The following is a 20,842-nucleotide window of genomic DNA, read 5'->3' as shown; positions in this document are numbered from 1 at the left end:
TCACCTGAGCTCTCACTCCCTCTGTCCCCTTTCATGAGTTCCTGTGCGAGGAGGTGATAGGGTCCCTCCCCACCCCTCATCTGCAACTCTTCCCCCTTGGCCTGTTGCTGCTTCTTTCTGTCCTCCATCTCCTCCTGGCCCTTAGTCTCAGGACCTCCCATGCTTGAGATCCTGCTGTCAGCCCAGTTCTTTAGATGCTTCCTCAGCCACAACATTTCCCACTCCACCCTTCCAACCCCAGCAGAGGTGGGGGACCCAGGGCCATGGGGCAGCAAGGACAGCAGGGCCATGGATGTGCTGTGAATGAGGGAAGGGTCTGGTATGGTCAGGCAGGAATTAGGCCTTGTTCCCCCAGAAAGGGCACAGGATCAAGGCCCAGCTGAAAAATGTATGTGCGGGAAATCATGGAATCAGGGTTGGAAGGGACCACAAGGACCATCCAGTGGCAACCCCTGTGCCATGGGCAGGGACACCCTACCCTAGATCAGGCTGCCCACAGCTTCATCCATCCTGTCCTTAAACCCTTCCAGGGATGGAGCCTCAACCCCCTCCCTGAGCAACCCGGTCCAGGCTCTCACCTTTCTCATGCTGCAGAACTTCTTCCTTATCTCCACTCTGACTCTCCAGCTCTGCTCCATCCTCCCCAGTCCTGTCACTCCCTGACATGGACAGGGACACCCTACCCTAGATCAGGCTGCCCATAGCCTGGTCCATCCTGGCCTTGAACCTTTCCAGGGATGGGGCCTCAGCCCCCTCCCTGAGGAACCTATTCCAGGGTCTCACCAGTCTGATGCTGCAGAACTTCCTCCTCACCTCCAGGCTGACTCTCCCCATCTCCAGCTTTGCTGCATCCCCCCCAGTCCCGTTACTCCCTGGCAGCCTAAAAAGTCCCTCCCCAGCTCTTTTGTAGCCCACTTCAGATCCTGGAAGGCCACAAGAAGGTCACCTGGGAGCCTCCTCTTCTCCAGCCTGCACAGTCCCCACTCTTTCAGTCTGTTCTCACTGCAGAGCTGCTGCAGCCCTCTGAGCATCCTCGTGGCCCTGCTCTGGACACACTCCAGCATCTCCACATCCCTCTTGTCCCAGGGGCCCAGAACTGGCTGCAGTAGTCCAGGTGGGGTCTCAGCAGAGAGGGAGAATCACCTCTGTGGCCCTGCTGGCCACACTTCTGCTGCATCCCAGGCTCTGTTTGTCTTTCTGGGCTGCAAGTGCACACTACTGGCTCATGTTGAGCCTGTCCTCCAGCAGCACCCCCAAGTCCCTCTTGTCAGGGCTGCTCCCCAGCCTGGCACTGCCCAGCCTGGATTGGTGCTTGGCATTGCCTGGTCCGAGCTGCAGGATCCTGCACTTGGTCTTGTTGAACCTCCTGAGGTTGGCTTGAGCCCAGCTCTGCAGCCTGTCCATGTCCCACACCACAGCTTGGTGTGGTCAGCCCACTTGCTGAGGCTGCACTCAGTGCCTCTGCCCATGGCACCCAGAGAGATGTTGAAGAGAATCTGTCAGCATTTGAGGAGATGAAAGCAGTGAATTGTCCTGCACCTCTGCATGTCAGGGTTCAGGCAGATTTGAGCAGTGTGAAACAAGGAGAGCAGGAAGGGTAAGGTTAGGTTGTTCTGGTAAGGGAGCACAGCTGCAGGAGAAAAGAACCTTGAGTTGTCTGTAGCTGAGCTGCGTGAGGGGGATTGAGGGGGGCCGATGGGTGAGCTGTGCCTCTAGGCCTGTGGACAGCCCATGTTGTGCTGTGTGACCTGTCAGAATTGTACACCTTGTATTAGCCACTGTGTAAGCATCACTCTTAGCTTCCATAAGGGGCATCGACCTCTCCACCACATTGGTGGGAGGTGATGTCAGAGTGGTTTCCCTGCAGGGACTCTGAGAGAGGAGCACACCTGGCACCTGGTGACCCCCGCGGTGATTTCTCGGGACGAGGAAGAGTCTGGCAGCGGATGGCAGGAGGAAGCAGGGCTCTGGCCTGCTGGTGAAGGGAGCCAGGCCTACATTAGAGGTAGGGTAGTGGATCCAGAAATCATTAGGGGTGAGAAATGGGAAAGAGCTGCTGTGAAAACGTTAATGCAGCCTGTGTGAAGAAGGGAGATACCCCTGAAGGAGGGGGATTTAGTGCAGTTCCTGCTGTGGAGCCAAAGGAGGAGATATCTAAGAGACTTAAGGCAGCTGTTCAACAGTGGAGGTCTGGCAAAAGCAGGAGAAGCTTTATGGGGGTGGTAAGCATTGGGAGCAGGCTGTAAATCTGATGCTGCAGGAGGATCGGTGAGGAAGAAACAGTGGTGCAAAGCTTCTCTGAAGCTCTTTCTCTCTGTGAGAGATGTCCTTTGGGGCAGTCAGACTTTACAAAGCTATTTTTGCTGTGCCAAACCAACGATCATTCAGCACCTGAGAAGCCAGGGCTCCAGAGGGGGCTGTAAATGTGCCCTTAAGGAGCAGACAGGGGAAAGAACTGCAAAGGCAGCAGCTAACAGCTGGAATTTCACCCTAATCAGAGGCTTGTGTTGGTAGCTGCTGCTAAGCCGAATGCCATAGGAGTGCTGAGTGCTTCACTACCATCTCCTGAGGTGCCTGCGGCTCAATTCCACCTGTGTAGAGAGCTCACTTTTCGGCTGCAGAGATGGAGGGTTTGGAGCACAGAGGGGTGAGGTCACAGGCCGAGGGAGGGGCCAGTTTGTCAGTGGAATCCATGGAAGCTGTGGGAACCATGGAAGGTGTATCCTCCACAGGATTCACCTGCACACCTCCCCTCCCTGCCTGCTGGAGCAGCAGGGCCCACTCGCCCCCCCCCACTTTCTTCTTTTTCTTTCTGGCAGTGTATCTTCTGTGGAGAAGCAGCGCTTCGTTCTTAAAGGGACAGAGTGCATTTGTGAGAGCCTTTTGCAGACTAACATCCTGATGATGTTTTTAGCTTCTGATTGTAATAGATTTTAGAGCCTACTGGATAAGATCGTAAGTAGCTGTTCACTGTAATAGATTATCAGTAAGTTTTGGAGTCATTTTAGCAGGGTGATGGTGATAAGGCTTAGGTAGTTAAAATATGGCATGTTAAGTAATTGGTAGTTGCTGTAATGGAGTATTATGGTAAGAGTTGTTTTGGTAAGTGTGTAAGTTAATGATTCTCTCTTTGTGATGGTTGATTTAAGGTTTTTTTCTTTTTCCTGGGCACCAGGGTGTTTTCAGAGAGCTCTGTGGAATGTAACAGCCTCTTGGATTTCTTTGGTTTGTTGTTTTTTTCTCAGTACTGATTCAGTGTTTTTAATTTTTAGTTTATCAATTTCTAGCATTGATGTGGTTAAGACTAAGAGTTTGTGGTAGGGATATCATAGGGTATTTTTTCCTGTTTTTTTCTGTATCTCAAGATAACACTGTAGGATAGGGACAATGTAAAAACAAAACAAAAAGAGGGAGAGAGAAAGAGAGACAGAGGAAAACTTGAAAATTCTCTGGTTGCATCCCACAGAGAAATTCACCCTAGAGAAGGCCAAAGAGATTTGTTAGCCTAGGGCATGAATGTGTTTGCATCCTTATATCTGTTCATGCATTTGTTTATGTGTGCTTACAGGTCTTTTGATTGGCTACCAGCTCGTTATGTGCAGCCTGCTTTGGCAGTGAGCAGAAGTCTTGCTCAGATGGCTGTGGCAGGAAATTGAAATGTGTACTGAGATGTGGTTGTGTGCTCAGGCTTTGGTCACGCTTTGAGTTAGATATTTTGTTGGCCCTTTGTTATAAGGGCCAGAGCCACTCATTGTCAGAGATGGGGAGCAGCTGTTTCTGTTAGCAATGTTTAAGGTGCTGTGTTTGTTACCTTTCTGTGCAGGTCCCTGCACAAGAGGAGAAGCACTGCCTTCATTTTAAAAGGAATAGAGGAATTGTGGGAATGAGGTCTACATGGATGGAGTCTGAACAAGCAGTGCTGTGATGCCCATGGGTCCACTTGTCAGCTGTGGATATTGTTACTCTGTAGGCACTGCAGTTACAAGGGTAGAGGAGTGTAAATAGATTTGAACAGAATCTGCACTGGCAGTGCCCAGTTTGTCAAGACAGCATAGAAAATTGGACACTAGAGTGTTGAGTTGGCCTCTCTTCTAGGCCGTGTGGGAGAGGGAGAGACACCAGTCTTACACCAATGTAATTAGGCCTTGTCCCCCCCAAAAGGGCACAGGATCAGGGCCCAGCTGAGAAATGTATGTGCAGGAAATCATAGAATCAGTCAGGGTTGGAAGGGGCCACAAGGACCATCCAGTGCTAACCCCCCTGCCATGGTCAGGGACACCCCACCATAGCTCTGTCTATCCACAGCCTCATCCATCCTGGCCTTAAACCCCTCCAGGGATGGGGCCTCAACCCCCTCCCTGAGCAACCCATTCCAGGCTCCCACCACTCTCATGCTGCCGAACTTGCTCCTCACCTCCAGTCTGACTCTCCCCACCTCCAGCTCCATCCCATGCTGTGATTGAGAGATGTGGAGAGCAGCTTGATGCAAGTTCTGTTTTTTGATCTTTCAGCACCTTAACATACAAGCTGAAAGATTGTGCCACATCCTAATTGGTCGTTAAGACAGACCTCAGTGCATACCTCATGGAGACAGACCTCGTACGTTAGCAGCTGGATAAGCCAAGGTTAACGAAACCACAGGCTCATGTTCCGCATAGCTCTGTCTGCTGCAACATTCCTTAAGGTCATCTCGACCCTCTGTTAACTCAGGACTTTTCCCCTTCATACCTTCTGCACCTGTGGCTTATGGTCTGGTACGTCAGCACTAAAAGTCCTACCATTCCCAACGTTTCCCCCTTTGTGTTGTACAAAAAGTATCCTTGCAGAGCCTTCTGTCACCTTCTGCATACACTGCAACAAGCATGTTGAAAAGGGGTTCTCCGGGGATGCAGTAGCTGAGCAGAGAGCTCTGTCCTGTTCCATTAGCAAGGGTGATCCAAACATGAGTTTTGTGCAAAGAAAAGGGGAAGGGCAGAAGAAAGGTTTATTTTTTTTACAAGTACAGAGGATGCATAATACAAAATTCCCTTCTGGGAGTGACATTTTGCCAGGGACTCCACTTGCAGTGTGAAGGCTCAGTCCTCAGTGTTCGACAGGCCCTCTCGATGTGGCCGTGCGCTCTTCGCCGCAAGCCACCGGCTCCTTTTCCTGTGGAGACACAAGCATCCCCTTTGCCCCACGTTATTGATGGGTGCAGGCCTACAGTTCTCCCAGCTTCTAAGTCAGGAACCATAACAGGAGGCTTCTCCTTTTTCTCAGCGGAGTCGTTGGCATTGCAGTGCCTGATGATCAGGGGAGTATTGTCCATGAGGGAACAGTTTAAAGAAGTAAAAGTGTGCAAGGCCTTTTGTAGTCTTTCTTCTGGGGTGGCTGCCCCCATTCTCCCTTTCTGCTGTCACAAGAGATGTTTAAGTGTTGGATGGGCACGTTCAATCATCGATTGCCCTGTGGGGGAATGAGGGATGCCTGTAACATGAGTAGTCCCCCAGGTGGATAAAAATGTTTGAGCCTTTTCAGGTGCAATACACAAAGCAGCTTTAACAACAGTGCACATGACAAGGGCCACAGCTTTCTCCGTGATCTCTGGGTACTGTGCTGCCACAAGGAGATCATCCATGTAATGATATAGCAAAGCTTCAGGTATTTCCATTGGTACCTTGCTGAGAGCCCTAGCCACATAGCACTGACAAATCCTAGGGCTGTTTTTCATCCCTTGAGGCAGTACAACCCACTGCTGTCTTTGCCACGGGGCTTGCATGTTCATACTTGGAACCAAGAAAGCAAATTTAGGAGCAGCATCTGGATGCAGTGGAATGTTGAGAAAACTATCCTTAAGATCAATAATAGTCAAATGCCAATGTCTCAGGATCATAGGTGGGGAGGGGAGGGCAGGTTGTGAAGCCCCCATAGGTTCCATCACATTGTTAATTTTCCTGAGCTCATGGAGCAAGTGCCACTTGCCTGATTGCTTTTTAATAACAAAGAGAGGGGAATTCTACGGGCTCATGGAAGGAACAATATGACCCTTGTTAGCTTCTTCTCTGCCAGCCTGCCAAGGCCACTTTTAAGAGCTACTGCCTTTAGAATATGAAACAAAAGCTATGCCCTGTACCTTACTTCTGGACTTTCTGTTAAGCTCAGTGCATTTGTGAACTGCTGTGGGGCTGCAAATACCCAAGAACCATGAGGACTGTTTACTGCTCCTGGCAGTTCTGATAAAGGTCTTCCCAGGAATGCCTCAAGATGCAGTTCCACAGTGCCACTTTCTATGCCATATTGACAAATTGGACACTGCCAGTGCAAATCCTGATCAAATCTATTCACACTTCCCCACCCTTTGTAACTGCAGTGCCTACAGTGCAACAATATCCACGGCTGACAAGTGGAGCTGTGGGTGTCACAGCACTGCTTGTTCAGACTCCATCCATACAGACCTCGTTCCCACAATTGCTGTTTTTGTTTTAAGCTGAAGGCAGCATTTCTCAACTTGTGCAGGGCCCTTTGCAAACAGGTAACACCCACAGTGCTTTAAACACTGCTAGCAAAACAGTTGTTCCCCATCTTTGCCAGTGAGTGGGTTTGGCCTTTATAACAGAGGTCGAACGAAATACCCAACTCAAAGCGTGACCAAAACCTGTACACCAACCATATCTTATGTACATTTCTGTGCACAGCCATCTGAGCAAGGCTTCTGCTCACTGCCAAAAAACTTGTGTGTGATGATTTGGGCTCACTGCCCCTCCACACTTTGGAAACCACCCAGACTGGAGTCAGCTGGCTCTGGAAATTGAATGAAGCTTATTATTGACAGCTTAGCAGAATGTCCAAGCAGATATTTGCAGTCTGTACAGGTATATACAGAAATAGACAAGGTAAAAGGTAATACAGAAACACAACAGCCCTCCCAGAAACCTGAGTCCCCAGGAGGGGCTCCCAACCACCCCTTCACCTTCCCCCTACCCCTCTAAACCTTGCTTCAGTCCCAAGGAAGAAGAGAGGTTCAGCCAGGGGGTTAGGAAGCAATGTGGATTAGTCAGAGAAAGGGAGGGTGAGGTTAGAGAGATGCAGCTCAGAGCTCCCCAGCAGGAGTAGTGTCTTATCTATGTTTTGATTCCTGTTCTTATCCATCTCAGCAAGCCTATGAGGGAAGTAGGCATCACCATTGTTCTCTTTTCACAGCCTGTAATCTAATTTCTTTTCACCAAAACACTCTAGCTTCAAACTAGCACATTCTGAACATCAGAAGCTGATATCCATCAAACAATCCCAAGCATATTAATTCTCTAGGCCAACAAATCCATTGGCCTCCTCTAGGGTGAATTTCTCTGTGATGTAATGTGGGAAGCATTCAGGGGAAATTACAGTCTCTGCCCTTATGCTGCTGGCTCCTTCTGGATGCTGTGTCCAGGGAATTCATAGGCAGGACCTCCATGTGCAGAGGCAGGATTCCATGCAGTCTGAGCACAGGTCTAATGCTGGCTATTGAGACTGATCGAAGGCAGACAAGTGGGTCTGCTCCTGGCAGCTTGTGGCAGTGGCGCACACCAGGCAGTCCTAGAAAGGCAGGCATAAAGGTGCAAGGAAGTATGCAGGCAGGAGGCAAGCAAGCAATGTGGCAGAGCCACAAGTAATGTGGGGCAGACTGCACGTGAGCCTGTGCACCCCTATTATTAAATGTGGGCCAAGAGTTAATGGTCTCATTGGCCACTTGAATGACCAATCCGATTGGCTGTCAGCCAAACCTTACCATATTAGGCAAACCCCACAGGCCTGGAGTCCAAATATGGGAATCACGTGGGTCCAGCACTGGGCACTCATGAGCTGAGTGTGTGGGGACTTACACAATCAGGTGTCCTGGGCAACTGACTTTATGGCCCGAGTCTGTTGTGATCCTATTTGCTCGATTACCCCTGACATGGGCAGAGACACATGTCCAGGCAGAGCAGGCATAAATAAGCCTGCTTTCGGGCCTACAGGCCCTCCACAACACTGTCTGCTGGTGTTTGTGTGCTGGGCCAGGAGCTGAGTCTGCACTTGTTCAGCAGCCCTACCTGGCTGCTGTGCCCATGGTGCTGGTCTTGGGAGCTGGTTGCTCCAAGCCCCATCTCTGCTGCATGGTCCTGGGCAGTGCTGAGCCATGCCTTGCAGGTCAGTCCTCTCTTCTGGGGCCTTTGGTTGTGTCTGGCAGGGACTGTGTCCTCTCTGCAGCAGCCCTGTCCCTCTGTGCTGAGAAAGAGCAGAGTTTGCAGAGCTGCCCCTGGGAAGGGCCCATCAGGTAAAGAAGGCAGAGTGGGGGCCAACAGCAGGACTCCAGGCTGTTGCTGATCCATGTGGTACATCCCAACCCCCTGCAGAGCCTCCTACCCCCCACATTTCACTGCCACTGGGGCTGTGAGGGACATCCTCTGCTGTAGGAGTCTGGGGGCCCCCCAGGCAGGTTGGAGTCAGTTGTTTGGGAGGAGGTTGTTTTTGGGTCTGGGATGTGCAGTGTGGGCAGGAGAGGGTTGGAGGTTGTTTGGTCTTCCTGGGTGAGCATTGCTGCCTCTTGTCTGCAGCAGGAGGGATCAAAGAGCAGGGCCTGGAGCAGAAACCTGCCTGCCGACAGCCCAGGGCTGGCAAACAAGGGGCTGGGATCACTTTGTAAGGACCAGAGCGTCTCCGCTCCCCCAGCACCAGCACCTAGGATCTCAGCACAGGCACTGGAGATCTGCCCCCTCTGTGTGGAAAGAAGTGAAGGTTTGAGGGCCACTCTGCATTCTTTGCCTCAGCTGAATGTTGGTTGTTGGGAGGTGTCAGAAGCTGTATTGTCCCAGGCAGGATGTCAAGGTTTGAGGTGCTGAGGTCAGGTGCTTCCATTTTCCCTAGGTATGAGCAGTGACCTCGTGCTCCACTAACATGGCCTCAGAGAAGGACCTAGACAAGAGCTGGGAGGAGAAGCAGTGCCCAGAGAGTAAGATGGAGCAGACCAAGTGCAGCCTGAAGAATGAGGAGAAAGATCTCAAGACAGAGAATGATAATGAGGGGAATGATGACTGTGATGATGTTGAGTATGAGGATGATGTTCAGGGTGAAGATGACCATGATGAGGAGGAGGAATATGAAGAAGAGATTGAGTTGCTCTCAGCCCCCTCTATGCCAGTCAAGCAGCTGCCTCAGTGTCCTGAGTGTGGGCAGAGCTTCAAAGGGCACTACAGGTTGATTGAACACCGCCGAAGCCACACGAGCGAGAAGCCCTTCAGCTGTGCTGACTGTGACAGGAGAGTCACAGAGCGCTCCAGTCTCATTGTCCACCGCCGAACCCACACGGGCGAGAAACCCTTCAGCTGTGCTGACTGTGACAAGAGATTCATGAGGCGCTCAGACCTCATTAGACACCGCCGAACCCACACGGGCGAGAAGCCCTTCAGCTGTGCTGACTGTGACAAGAGATTCATGAGGCGCTCCACCCTCATTAGACACCGCCGAAGCCACACGGGCGAGAAGCCCTTCAGCTGTGCTGACTGTGACAAGAGATTCATGAGGCGCTCAAACCTCATTGCCCACCGCCGAACCCACACGGGCGAGAAGCCCTTCAGCTGTGCTGACTGTGACATGAGATTCACACAGCTCTCAAACCTCATTGTTCACCGCCGAACCCACACGGGCGAGAAGCCCTTCAGCTGTGCTGACTGTGACATGAGATTCACAAAGCTCTCAAACCTCATTGTCCACCGCCGAACCCACACGGGCGAGAAGCCCTTCAGCTGTGCTGACTGCGGCAAGAGTTTCACTCACAAGTCTGATCTCACCCAGCACGGCAGTGTGCACACCACTGAGAAGTCCTTCAGCTGTGGGGACTGTGGGAAGACCTTCAAACGCAGCTCCACTCTCACCATCCACCGCCGCACCCACACCAGAGAGCACCTGTACCCCTGTGCAGAGTGCAGCAAGAGCTTCACCACGAGCTCACAGTTGATCCAGCACAGACTCATCCACAGCGGTGAGAAACCCTACAGCTGCAGGGACTGTGGCAAGACCTTCACCCAGAGCCATCACCTCACCCAGCACCGTCGTGTCCACAGCGGTGAGAAGCCCTTCACCTGCTCTCACTGCAGCAAGAGCTTCACCTGCAGCTCTGACCTCACCAAGCACTATCGTGTCCACAGCAGTGAGAAGCCCTTCAGCTGCTCTGACTGCGTGTGATGGTTTAGGCTCTTACCTGCCCCCCCCACACACTTTGTATTTTCCCCAGCTAACTCAGAAGGGACTCCAGGAATATAAATGAAGCTATTTGTTTTACAGCAGCAAATATACAAGCAGCTATTCACAATATATACAGTTATATACAGAAATATACAAAGGATAAACAATACAGAAGCACAACTCCCCTCCCAGAAACCTGAGTCCCCAGGAGGGGCTCTCAAACCACCCCAACACCTCCCCTTGCCCTCTCAACCTTACCCCAGTTCTCAGAAAGCAGAGAGGTGCAGCCAAGAGGTTAGGGAGCAAGGTAAGTGGCAGCAAGGTTAATGAGATGCAGCTTCGTCAAAGCCCAGAAGCAAAGTGAGAGACAAAATGGAGAATGCTACCAAATGTTTTCTTCTTCTTCCCAGAACTCTCAGCGTGACTGTGAGAGAAGTTGACATCACCATTGTTTTCATTTTTCACAGCCCATTATCTAGTTCTTTTACCAAAACATTCCAGCTTGCTTCAAACTAGCACACTGCGGCAAGAGCTTCACCTGTAGCTCTGCCCTGACCCAGCACCGTCGTGTCCACAGTGGTGAGAAGCCTTCACCTGCTCTGACTGTGGCAAGAGCTTCACCCGCAGACACACTCTCACTTCCCACCACTGTACCCACACTGGCGACCAAGCCATGCTGCAGGGCAAGCACAAATAGTCCCAGCCCGGGTCTGTGGGGGTTATTGCACCCTCACCCTGAGAAGGCCTTTCCAGCAGATTGAACCAAAATCTCCTCTTTTCCAGATGCATTTCTCAGAGGCTGGGGGCTCCAGCAGGAACCAACACCTCCTGCCCTGTTGAGCACCAATCAGTGCTGCTGAGAATCATGGCAGTGCTGAGTCAGCACAGCCAGAGCTGCTGTTGGAGCTGGGCTGAGCTGTGCAGGGATTTGTCTGGTTCTCTCCCCCTATGCTTTGTGTGTCCCTGGGGTAAAGCCCCTCCTGCCCCGTGCCCAGGTGTGTCAATAAAAGCCCACAGTGACCCAAATCCTGTCTTTTGGCTTTTATTTTAGCCCGTGCTGCCCACAGTGCCCAAATGTTGGGGGCATTTGTTCCCTAGGGTCTGGAGGCCTGTTCCCAGATTGGGGAGGTAAAAGAGAGGTTCTTGGAGGAGTCTTAAGAGTCTCTTGCTGAGAGTAGTCTCAGGGACATCTCAGAGGGTTTTTTTTAGGGGTGCCAGGGGGTGTTGGGGGTTGGGGGGGGGGGTGTCTGGAGGATTCTAGGCTTGACTTTGGGGATCTTTGTAGAGTGTAGGGCACATCTCAGGGATGTCTTTGGAACCCCCTGGAAAGGTTCTCTCAGATTTGTGGTAAGTGGCTCTGGTGCTTTCCAGCAGGCCTGGGGCTTCCCAAGGCCTTCTCCCTAGCTCAGCAGTGTTCCTGCTGGATGCCAGCTGATCTGTGGCTGCTCTGAGGCTTTCCAGCAGCCAGAGGTGTGCAGAGATTTCTTGGAGTGTTCAGGAGCTTTGAGGAGCCTGGGGAGTGCCAAGAGTGCCAAGAACCTTCTCTCCTGAGGCAGCAGGTTGAGCTAAAGAGTAGTTAATCTTTGAGCCTGCTGCAGCAGGATGAGAGCAATGAGTGCAGGGCACAGGTGGGGCAGTAGAATTGCTGTTGGAAGGCATCATGGCCACTGGTGACCCAATGGGAATCCTATAGGGAGGTTTGGGTCTGCCTGATAGAAGCCCTGGGGGAGCTGAAATTGCAGAGGGCCACTGCTGGTGCAGTGGAAGTCCTGTGGGAAGTCTGAAGCCTCCTGGAATGCAGCAGGGCCAGTGGTGGCTACTGGAAGGCTTTCTGGAAGGCCCTGCCCTGCTGTCAGGCATTGAGGCAGCTGGCAGGCTGCGGAGTGTCTTGTGCTGGTGGCCAGGTTGTGCAGGATGATGTCCCTGTCCCTTGGAGGTGGCTTTTGCTGTCAGCCATGGGTGGTGACCTCTTGGCCACTGCTGCTTCTGTTTGGGCACTGGCAGAGCCTGGTCCAGTCTGGCTCATGCCTGGCCTAGCAGCAGAGCTGTGTGGGGATAGGTCCCTCTGGGGTGGCCATGGGGTGAGGAAAGGGGCTTGGAAGGGTGTGGTTCTTTGGGTGCCTGGGCACTTCTTTCTCAATTGCCCAGGTGCAATGGAAAGGAAGGAAGAATGTCTGGGCCTGTTGGAATCCATCGTGGCCCTCGGTGAGCTAATGGAAGTGCTGTGGGGAGCTTCAGGCCTGCTGTCAGGAGTCAGATCCACTGCTGAGCTTGTGGCAGCCTGAAGGAAGCCCTGGGCACAGTGGAAGTCTTGTGAGGAAATGTTGGGTTGCTGAAAGGTCCTGAGAGGCCTCTGTGGTGCATGAGGAAGAGTTTTGGGCTTGTAGAATTGCCAGCAGAGGGCTCTAGTCTGGTAGACTCCATCTGGAGCAGTGCTGGGCTAGAGGAAAGCTCTGGAGAAGTTCTGGTCCAGCTGGGATGCTGCAGGGCAGTTGGTGGGCAGGTGGAAGTCAGGTTGGCAGCCCCTGGCTGGCTGGAACCCTGCAGTGTCACTTGGGGGCTCCTGGAAAGGCCAAGAGATGTCCTGGAGCCACTGGAATGCAGCAGGGGAAGTGGTGAGCCAAGGGAACTGCCTAAGGAGTGCCTGGGCCTGCTGGCAGGCATCCATTGGCCTTTGCACAGCCTCCAGCTGAGCCTGCTGGGGATTCCCTTGGGCTTTCCACCAGCCCAGCCCTGGCCCTGCTGCCTCCCAGAAGAGTTCCCACAGGCTTTCCTGTCCCCACCAGTGCCCTGCTGCCAGCCACTGTGCCCACTGCTTGCACTGCAAGCCTGCTGCTTGGTGCCCACAAGTTTCCCTTGCAGTCCGATACAGGCTCCTGCAAAACCATTTCAAGACCCCTTCAGACCCCTTCAGGCCCTTACAGACCCCTCTTGGCCCACAGACCCTGTGTCTTCCCCCAGCCTTCAGATACTTGTAAACATTTATCCAATGCCATCTCAGTCTTCTCCTCTCCAGACTCTCAGCCCCAGGTCCCTCAGCCTCTCTTCAGTAGCCCTACAGTCCCCTCATCGTCCTCCTAGCCCTCTGCTGGACCCTCTCCAGCAGATCTCTGTCCCTCTGCAACTGGGGAGTGCAAAACTGAACACAGTATTCAAGATGATGTCTCCCCAGGGCAGAGTAGAGGAGGAGGAGAACCTCCCTTGAGCTGCTGGACACACTCTGCCATTGGCCTTCTTGGCCCCCAGGGCACATTGCTGTGCCATCAATGTTCTCTACCAGCACCCCCAGGTCCCTCTCCTTGGGGCTGCTCTCCAGCAGATCACCTCCCAGCCTGGACTGCTGCAGTTTATTATCCCTCCCCAGATGCAGGACTCTGCCCTTGTCCTTGTTGAACTTCACCTGGTTCCTCTGTGCCCAGCTCTCAGTCTGCCCAGGTCTCTCTGGATGGCAGCACAGCCTGCAGCTGTCTCAGCCAAGCCTCCCAGCTTGGTGTCAGCAGCAAACTTGCTGAGCAGCCTCTGTCTGTCTGTGCCCTATCAGGCTAGCCAAGTCTGACCTCTTCTTGGTAAATCCATGCTGGCTGCTCCTGATAAGCTTCTTCTCTCCCGAGTGCCTTGAGATGCCCTCCAGCAGGAGCTGCTCCATTGTTTCTCCAGGGATGGAGGTGAGGCTGCCTGGTCTGTAGTTCCCTGGAACCTCTTTCTGGCCCTTTTTGAAGCCTGCAGTGCCATTGGCTCTGCTCCAGCCCTCAGGCTCCTCTCCTGTCTGCTACGAGTTGGCAAAGATGATGGAGAGTGGTGGAGCAGCAACCTCAGGCAGTTGTCTCAGCACCCTTGGGTGCATCTCTGTCATGGAGGGTAGCAGAAGTCCTTAGCAGGCCTCCCTGTTGTGAAAGTTGCAGTGTCTCACATTAATGCCAAGAGCCTCACAAAACCAAAACAATCCTTCAGCCCCATGAGAGAGTCTCTCCCTAGTCGAGATAAAAGGTAAACAATGGCCACTGTTTTGGCTAGGGGGAAGGGCAGTTCTCATGCCCGCTCGACACCTGGTGTGGGCCGAGCTTGGGGTGGTCTTAGAAACTGTTTTGGTAAAAGTTCTCCAATTGTATGGATTGATTCTAACTTTGTGCCAATCTGTAAGAATGAGGTAAAGTAGCCTGGGCTGGAGGGTTACCTCTTTTGAACATTATAAATGGTGTGCCTGCCTGGATCAAAAACTAGAGCTTTGAGCTTTTGAGCTTTTGCTAGCTTGCTTGCCTGCCTGCCTGCCTCGCTTCTGCTCCGGTGACCTCTCGTTCCTGATTGGCCCTGCCTGACGAGGGGCCCGCAGAGGCCTGAAACCCGCTTGGGCCCGATCCTGACGAACAAAGGGACACCGCCCAAACTTCGAACTGTGCTGAACTGAACTACGAACAGTGAGTAAATTGGAGAAAGAACTCTTTACCTAAAGACTGAGTAACTTTAAAGACTCAAAGGAACTCTAAGAAAATCACAGGCTCTCCTTTATCTGCTATTTTCTGAACTGTTATTCTACAACTTCAATCCTAAAAGAACTCAGGTGGGGAATTTAGTTCGGGAGGGGATCTCCGTGTTTGAGCAATAAAACACTTAAAATCCACAAGTGAGCCTCCACGTATTTTCCCCGCAACCTCCCAAACTACCTTCCGTGACAAATTGGCGATGAGGGTGGGATTGTAACCGTAGAATAACTACAGATTTATGGCAGAAAATATCATGATGGAGCAGCAACAGCCGCAGCTACAGGCTATGGCAGCTGAAGCAGAGTCTGAGTCTGCCACAGTGGAGGCAGAAGATACAGTGGAGGCAGTAGTAGATGACCCAGTTGTTAAGTTGATGTCTGTTTTTGAGATCGATCACATACGAAAGACTATGGACGCACTTGCTAATGATACCATGAAACAGGTCACCGATAATTTAATAGATATGGTTATTGTGCTATATAAAGCTTTCCAAGATGTGGAAGGAATAGATAAAGAAAACCTTCTTGTGCTGGCAGTAGGCTTAATTCGGGCTCAAGATAAAGTAGATGAATTGGAGTATGAGTTGAAACAGGCGAGTGACGAAGGAGATAAGTTAAGGAGAGAAGTTGATTATCTCAATAAACAGCGAAAGTGTTGGAGGCAGATCGGCCAGAAGGCGAGACAACAGGTTGAGGAGCTGAAAGCTGAGAATAGCAGGTTGAGTAGCAAAATTAATCGCGTAAACGTACCCGCGGTTACCGATCAACGACTTCGGGAGTTGGAGGAGAGGCTAGAGGGGAAGTTTCTCCAAGCCTTTCAGGAATTACAGCTGCGAATGTCGCCATCGCAGTCCCCGCAGCCGCGCGTAGGGCAGCAGGGCCCAGAGGCGCTGTCGCCGCAGCAGTCCCCGGCACGGCCGGCACCCGTCCCTCTGCCGCGGACCTCAATTCGGCGGACGTCACAGCCCGTGCCGCCGCCGCTCTCTCCACAGATAACTGTTTTGCCTTCTCAGCCCCTGCCGCAAGCCCAGCCGGCTCCACCGCCAGCGGCTCCGATACCGTCTCAGCCCATGCCACAGCTGCCCCCACAGCCGCAAACGGCTCAGCAGCCTGTGCCGACGTCGCTTTTGCAACCGGTTTGGCCAGTCCTGATGCCTTCTCAGCCTCAGGTGACGGCTCAGCCGCAATTAGCGATGTCTTTTCAACCGATTTTGCCTCAGCAGGTTCCGTTGCAGGTTCCGTCGCAGGTTCTGATTCCGCAGGCCATGCTGGCGCCCATCCCGGCTCAACAGCCCACACCGCAGACGCCATCTTCTCCGCAGCCACGCTCCAAGGTGCCATTACGGAGCAACAGGGACAGCGCACCTGCGCAGCCCCACTCTGAGCCGTCACCCGCAATCGCGTCAGTGAGCAGCGACACGGAAGTGGAGGAGATAACCGACAGCATGAGGAACGCATCTGTCAATCCTGTTTTCAAGACAGAAACCGTTAAGGAGCACGAGGACAGTGCACCATGACTCAGAAAACTCGACCATACACCGCACTGCAGAAGCAGGACATAAGGGAAAGGTATTCCCGATTGCCTAACGAGACTATAACTGATTATGTTTATAGGATTATAATGAATGATGCTGAATCTGTAATTTTGTCTCTTGAAGAGGTAAAGGGATATTGTTGGGGACCTGAAGTGTTTCTAGGGAATGGTCCCGAGGGTGAGATTGCATTGAGTTCTAGAATCCTTTATTGGGCTGGTGCTTATCATCCTTCAGAGAGAGATGAGGTAATCAGATGTCGTATTTCAAACTGTGATCAGTTAGTTGAAACAATCACAAAGTTGGCTTGTATACAGGCCATGGATAATCGTGGGATTAACCCAAATCCTATGAGCCTCCCAATTGAACCAAATAGGCTTCATCCTTTGGTAAAAGGTTTGCCAGGAATTTTAAGAACTGTGTGTGAGGCTAGAAGGGAGCATATTGAGAAAGCAATACAAGAGAAGGTAAGAACAGGAGATAACACATTAAACCACACTACGTGGGGAGAACTCCTAGAGGAATTAATGTTTAAAGGGCGAAATCTAGGTTATACTGATACCACACCTTTACATCCATCCTGGTACAAATCGAGAACATCTGACCGAAGGAGCAAACCTCCACAGGGGAAGAAGCCAGAAGTGAGGCATGCCAAAGCTTATGGTGGTCCAGAAAGCCCTGTGGGAAGCCCCAGGACGAGCCCACGGTCGAGCCCCAGGGGGAGCCCTGAGATCAACCATCGCTCTAATTCGAGAACATTCTGGGGGCAAAATTCCTATTATGGGCAAGGTGACTACCCGAAGAAGAGACTGGTGGAGTATGACCACAGAAAAACTGAATTCAGTGCTGTAAGTAAGTCCATTGTTGAGTTGCGAGATGATATACATCAAATGGTAAAAAAACTATTAGGCCAGGATGGAGATAAGACAAAACAGGGATGCAAGAGGGGTTCCAGAAACACCTCTCCCAATAAGTCAGGTCAATCTGATCAGCAAGGGGCTAAGAGCAAGTCAAAAAACGAGAAGTAGCAGTGAATGTCTCAGGCCACACTCATCGCTTTGTTTCTGCTTGTCAGTGGTCTGAAAAACCTGAACCCTTCATTATGATTCCAACAGGACCAGATAGAACTGCTGTTAAGTACCTAATAGACACGGGTGCACAAATTACTGTGTTGAACGAGCAACTAGCAAAATGCCTCAGAATTCTGCCATCTAGTAAGAAGATAAAAATAACAGGTGTGACAGGACAGCCTGACATATGCCACTTGGCTGAAACGAAACTATGGTTGCCTGGGGAGAAGAGAAGTACCCTGGTAGAGGTAGCATTAGCTGATTGTCGATATAATATTCTCGGATTTGATGTTTTAGCAGGTAGAAGGTGGCATCTTCCAGATGGAACATTATGGAGCTTTGGTGCTTATGAGGTGAGAAATAAGAGGGGAAAATTAGTACATGCTCGTGTTCATTGGTTACAAACGGCTCCTCCTTTGCCAAAGTCGCACATTACCTGTGTTGCACAATATCCATTGCCAGCAGCAGCTAGGCAAGGTATTACTGAAGTGATAGCTGATCTTGAGAAGAGAAAGATCATCACCAGAACTCATTCTCCTTACAATTCACCTGTCTGGCCAGTCCGCAAACCAGATGGCCGATGGAGATTAACGATTGATTTCAGGAAACTTAATAGTAACACTCTTCCTCTCACTGCAGCAGTTCCTAGTCTCTCATCCACAGTGACAGCGATCCAAGCAGCTTCTCATGCCTGGATGGCGACCCTGGACGTGAAGGACATGTTTTTCATGGTACCACTAAGAGAAGAGGACAAACCGCAGTTTGCATTCACCTGGCAAGGTATTCAGTACACATTCAACAGTCTCCCACAAGGGTACAAACACAGTGCAACTATTGCACACAACACACTTGCAGCTTTGCTTGACACTGTTCAACTTCCTAAAGATGTTAAGGTGTATCATTACATTGATGACATCTTGGTGGGAGGGAATGACAAAGAACAAGTTGCTACAGTAGCTGAGAACATTCGAAAGCTGTTAACTGATAAAGGGCTAACTATTCCAAAGGAAAAGTGTCAAGGTCCAAGCCAGGAGGTTAAATTCTTGGGATCCTGGTGGGTAGCAGGTGCAGTGTCTGTGCCAGAGGACACCCTTCAAGAAATTGAAAAGGGTCAGATGCCCCAAAACAGGAAGGAGCTGCAACAATTGTTAGGTACCTTGGGCTACTGGAGAAAACACATCCCAGGTTTCTCCGTGATTGCTCGTCCTCTGTATGATTTGCTTAAGAAGCACAAAGTTTGGGATTGGACTCCACGACATTCTGAGAGCCTGAAAGTTCTCAAAGATGAGCTGAAGGCATATCAGAAGTTGGGGCCCTTGCACCCAAAGATGCCCTGAGGGCTGAATGGGGTTTTTCCGAGCATGCCTCATACTGTGGAATATTCCAAAGGAGACCCAATGGTCCTAGCAGAGCTCTTTTGTTTTCCTCAACAGCATTCAAAGAGACCGAGACACGGTACTCGGAATGGGAAAAGGGACTCCTTTCCCTAACTCGAGCTGTCAAAGAGGCAGAAAAGCTTCACACTACACAAGACATTGTAGTGCAAGGCCCATTTCCTCTGCTAAAATCCATCCTTAAAGGATCTCCTCCACCAGAAGGAATTGCCCAAAAGGCCACTGTAAGAAAGTGGTATGCTTACCTAGAGGGAATCTCACAGCTTATGCCGCTGAGAGAAGGACCTACTAAGGTATCCAAATTACAGCAGCCCATCAACCCTGACAAGGCACTACTTGGTCAGCCATATAAGCCTTCTCCTATTCAGGTGGCCCCAGAAATGACCACAGACTCTGATAAATCAGGAGTGTGGTTTACAGATGCATCCTCTCGGAGAGTGGGGTCCAAGTGGCGTTACAAAGCCGCTGCCTTGGAGATTGCTACAGGCCAAACCATCACTGAGGAGGGTGATGGCAGTGCACAGGTAGGGGAACTGCGTGCTCTCATGCTAGCAGCAGAGCACGGAGCAACAACCATTTACACTGATTCCTACTCCACATTCAAAGGTGCCACTGAGTGGATTTGCCAGTGGGAAGCGAATCAGTGGAAGGTTTCAAATGTGGAAGTTTGGAGGGCTGATGACTGGAAAAGACTATTAGAGATAGGCCGATCCAGATCTCTTGAAGTTGGTTGGGTTAAAGGGCATTCCAAACAGCAAACCCCAGCTGCAGCCTGGAATAATCAGGCAGATTTTCTGGCAAGAATAAATATAGTTGAAGATGAGAAAGATGAATGGTGGAGATTAGCTGAATGGCTACACATTAAAAGAGGCCATTCAGGAAAGGCAGACCTCTACTATGAATGTAGATCCAGAGGATGGCCAATTTCTATGACTACCTGTGAGGCAATCATTTCAGCCTGTCCACAGTGTAAAGTCAGGCTTAGAGCCCATCACCCCAACCTAGCTCCAGCACAACATATTAGAGAAGACAAGAAATTATGGAGCACCTGGCAAGCTGACTATGTGGGCCCATTCGAACCCTCACATGGGAAGAGATACATACTGGTGGGGGTGGAAGTAGTTTCAGGATTAGTCATGGCTACGGCCGCTAGTGCTGCCACAGGAGCTCAAACTATTGAAGCTTTAAAGCAGTGGTTCAGTTTTCTGCCAATGCCAGAGTACATCCAAAGTGATAATGGTTCTCACTTTACAGCGTCATCTGTACAAGACTGGGCTAAGGGTGAGGGAGTCACATGGGTATTCCACACTCCCTACTATCCTCAAGCTAATGGTATTGTAGAGAGAACAAATGCTCTAATTAAGAGACATGCTATTGTATCTAAAGGTAACTGGGATAAACGTTTGCCATATGCAGTTTTCATCGTGAATAACCGATGGGGTAACTATGGTAGTCCTAAAATAAGAGCATTTTGTCCTGACAAGCCAGTGGAGAATGTCAACCATCCACCAGATAAGTCTCAACACCCTCAACAATCATTACACAGGTTACAGGTGGGACAACCAGTAATGGTAAACTTACCTTCAATTGGAGTTGTGCCTATGACCCTGTCAAAACCAAATGGGTTGTATGCATGGGAAGCAACTGATGTAAGTGGGAAAACTCATCGCATCAGTGCACGATGGATTCTCCCAGACTTCTGAATTGCTTTCGCACATACCAGGTTTTCTTGCTTTGTAAATATTCAATAAAGCTGTGTGTTATTCAGGGGGTGGGCATATATAGGATTAATTTGTCTTAGGTTGATTTAGGTTATAGTTATGTTTATGTATTAGTATACTGTTCATGTATGTATAATGGTTAAGAATACTTGTATTTTGTTTTGTTTTCCGATTTTTGGCTTAATGTGAGCCAGGGGGTGGAGTATGTCATGGAGGGTAGCAGAAGCCCTTAGCAGGCCTCCCTGCTGTGAAAGTTGCAGTGTCTCACATTAATGCCAAGAGCATCGCAAAACCAAAACAATCCTTCAGCCCCATGAGAAAGTCTCTCCCTGGTCGAGATAAAAGGTAAACAATGGCCACTGTTTTGGCTAGGGGGAACGGCAGTTCTCATGCCCGCTCGACACCTGGTGTGGGCCGAGCTTTGGGTGGTCCTACAGGTTGTTTTGGTAAGGACTGTCCAATT

At 50.8% G+C, this 20,842-nt stretch overlaps 2 protein-coding genes across 7 annotated transcripts; both read left to right on the top strand.

Annotated features, from left to right (window-relative positions):
• Positions 1-1,232: 1,232 nt before the first annotated feature.
• Positions 1,233-11,208, top strand: LOC135174012 (oocyte zinc finger protein XlCOF6.1-like). 6 transcript variants are annotated; one of them, XM_064141254.1, is made up of 4 exons: positions 1,824-2,005; positions 2,820-2,872; positions 8,866-10,079; positions 10,777-11,208. In XM_064141254.1, the coding sequence occupies exons 3-4, from the start codon at positions 8,896-8,898 to the stop codon at positions 10,877-10,879; spliced, it is 1,287 nt and encodes a 428-aa protein (XP_063997324.1). In that variant the 5' UTR covers positions 1,824-2,005; positions 2,820-2,872; positions 8,866-8,895; the 3' UTR covers positions 10,880-11,208. The 6 variants fall into 6 exon arrangements, 3 of the variants coding, with proteins under 3 accessions (XP_063997324.1, XP_063997323.1, XP_063997325.1); XM_064141253.1 differs by having other exon boundaries at positions 2,820-2,955; XR_010301644.1 differs by lacking the exons at positions 8,866-10,079; positions 10,777-11,208 and adding an exon at positions 8,556-8,691 and having other exon boundaries at positions 1,233-2,005; positions 2,820-2,955.
• A 3,711-nt stretch (positions 11,209-14,919) lies between these two features.
• On the top strand, positions 14,920-16,179 carry LOC135174014 (uncharacterized protein Rv2082-like). The gene has a single exon (XM_064141256.1). It carries the CDS (start codon positions 14,920-14,922, stop codon positions 16,177-16,179), a length of 1,260 nt encoding a protein of 419 aa, XP_063997326.1.
• Positions 16,180-20,842: the final 4,663 nt, after the last annotated feature.

This window comes from Pogoniulus pusillus, unplaced genomic scaffold (genome assembly GCF_015220805.1).
Source record: "Pogoniulus pusillus isolate bPogPus1 unplaced genomic scaffold, bPogPus1.pri scaffold_219_arrow_ctg1, whole genome shotgun sequence".
Classification (NCBI taxonomy): Eukaryota; Metazoa; Chordata; class Aves; order Piciformes; family Lybiidae; genus Pogoniulus; species Pogoniulus pusillus.
This window is presented reverse-complemented; position numbering and strand designations above follow the sequence as displayed.

Bases quoted from the DNA above. Each gene is read 5' to 3' on its own strand.
- LOC135174014 (XM_064141256.1), top strand. From the start codon at position 14,920: ATGGAGCAGCAACAGCCGCAGCTACAGGCTATGGCAGCTGAAGCAGAG.
- LOC135174012 (XM_064141255.1), top strand. From the start codon at position 8,896: ATGGCCTCAGAGAAGGACCTAGACAAGAGCTGGGAGGAGAAGCAGTGC. The intron at 10,080-10,776 runs CTGCTCTCACTG...AGAAGCCTTCAC, and splicing joins AGCGGTGAGAAGCCCTTCAC to CTGCTCTGACTGTGGCAAGA.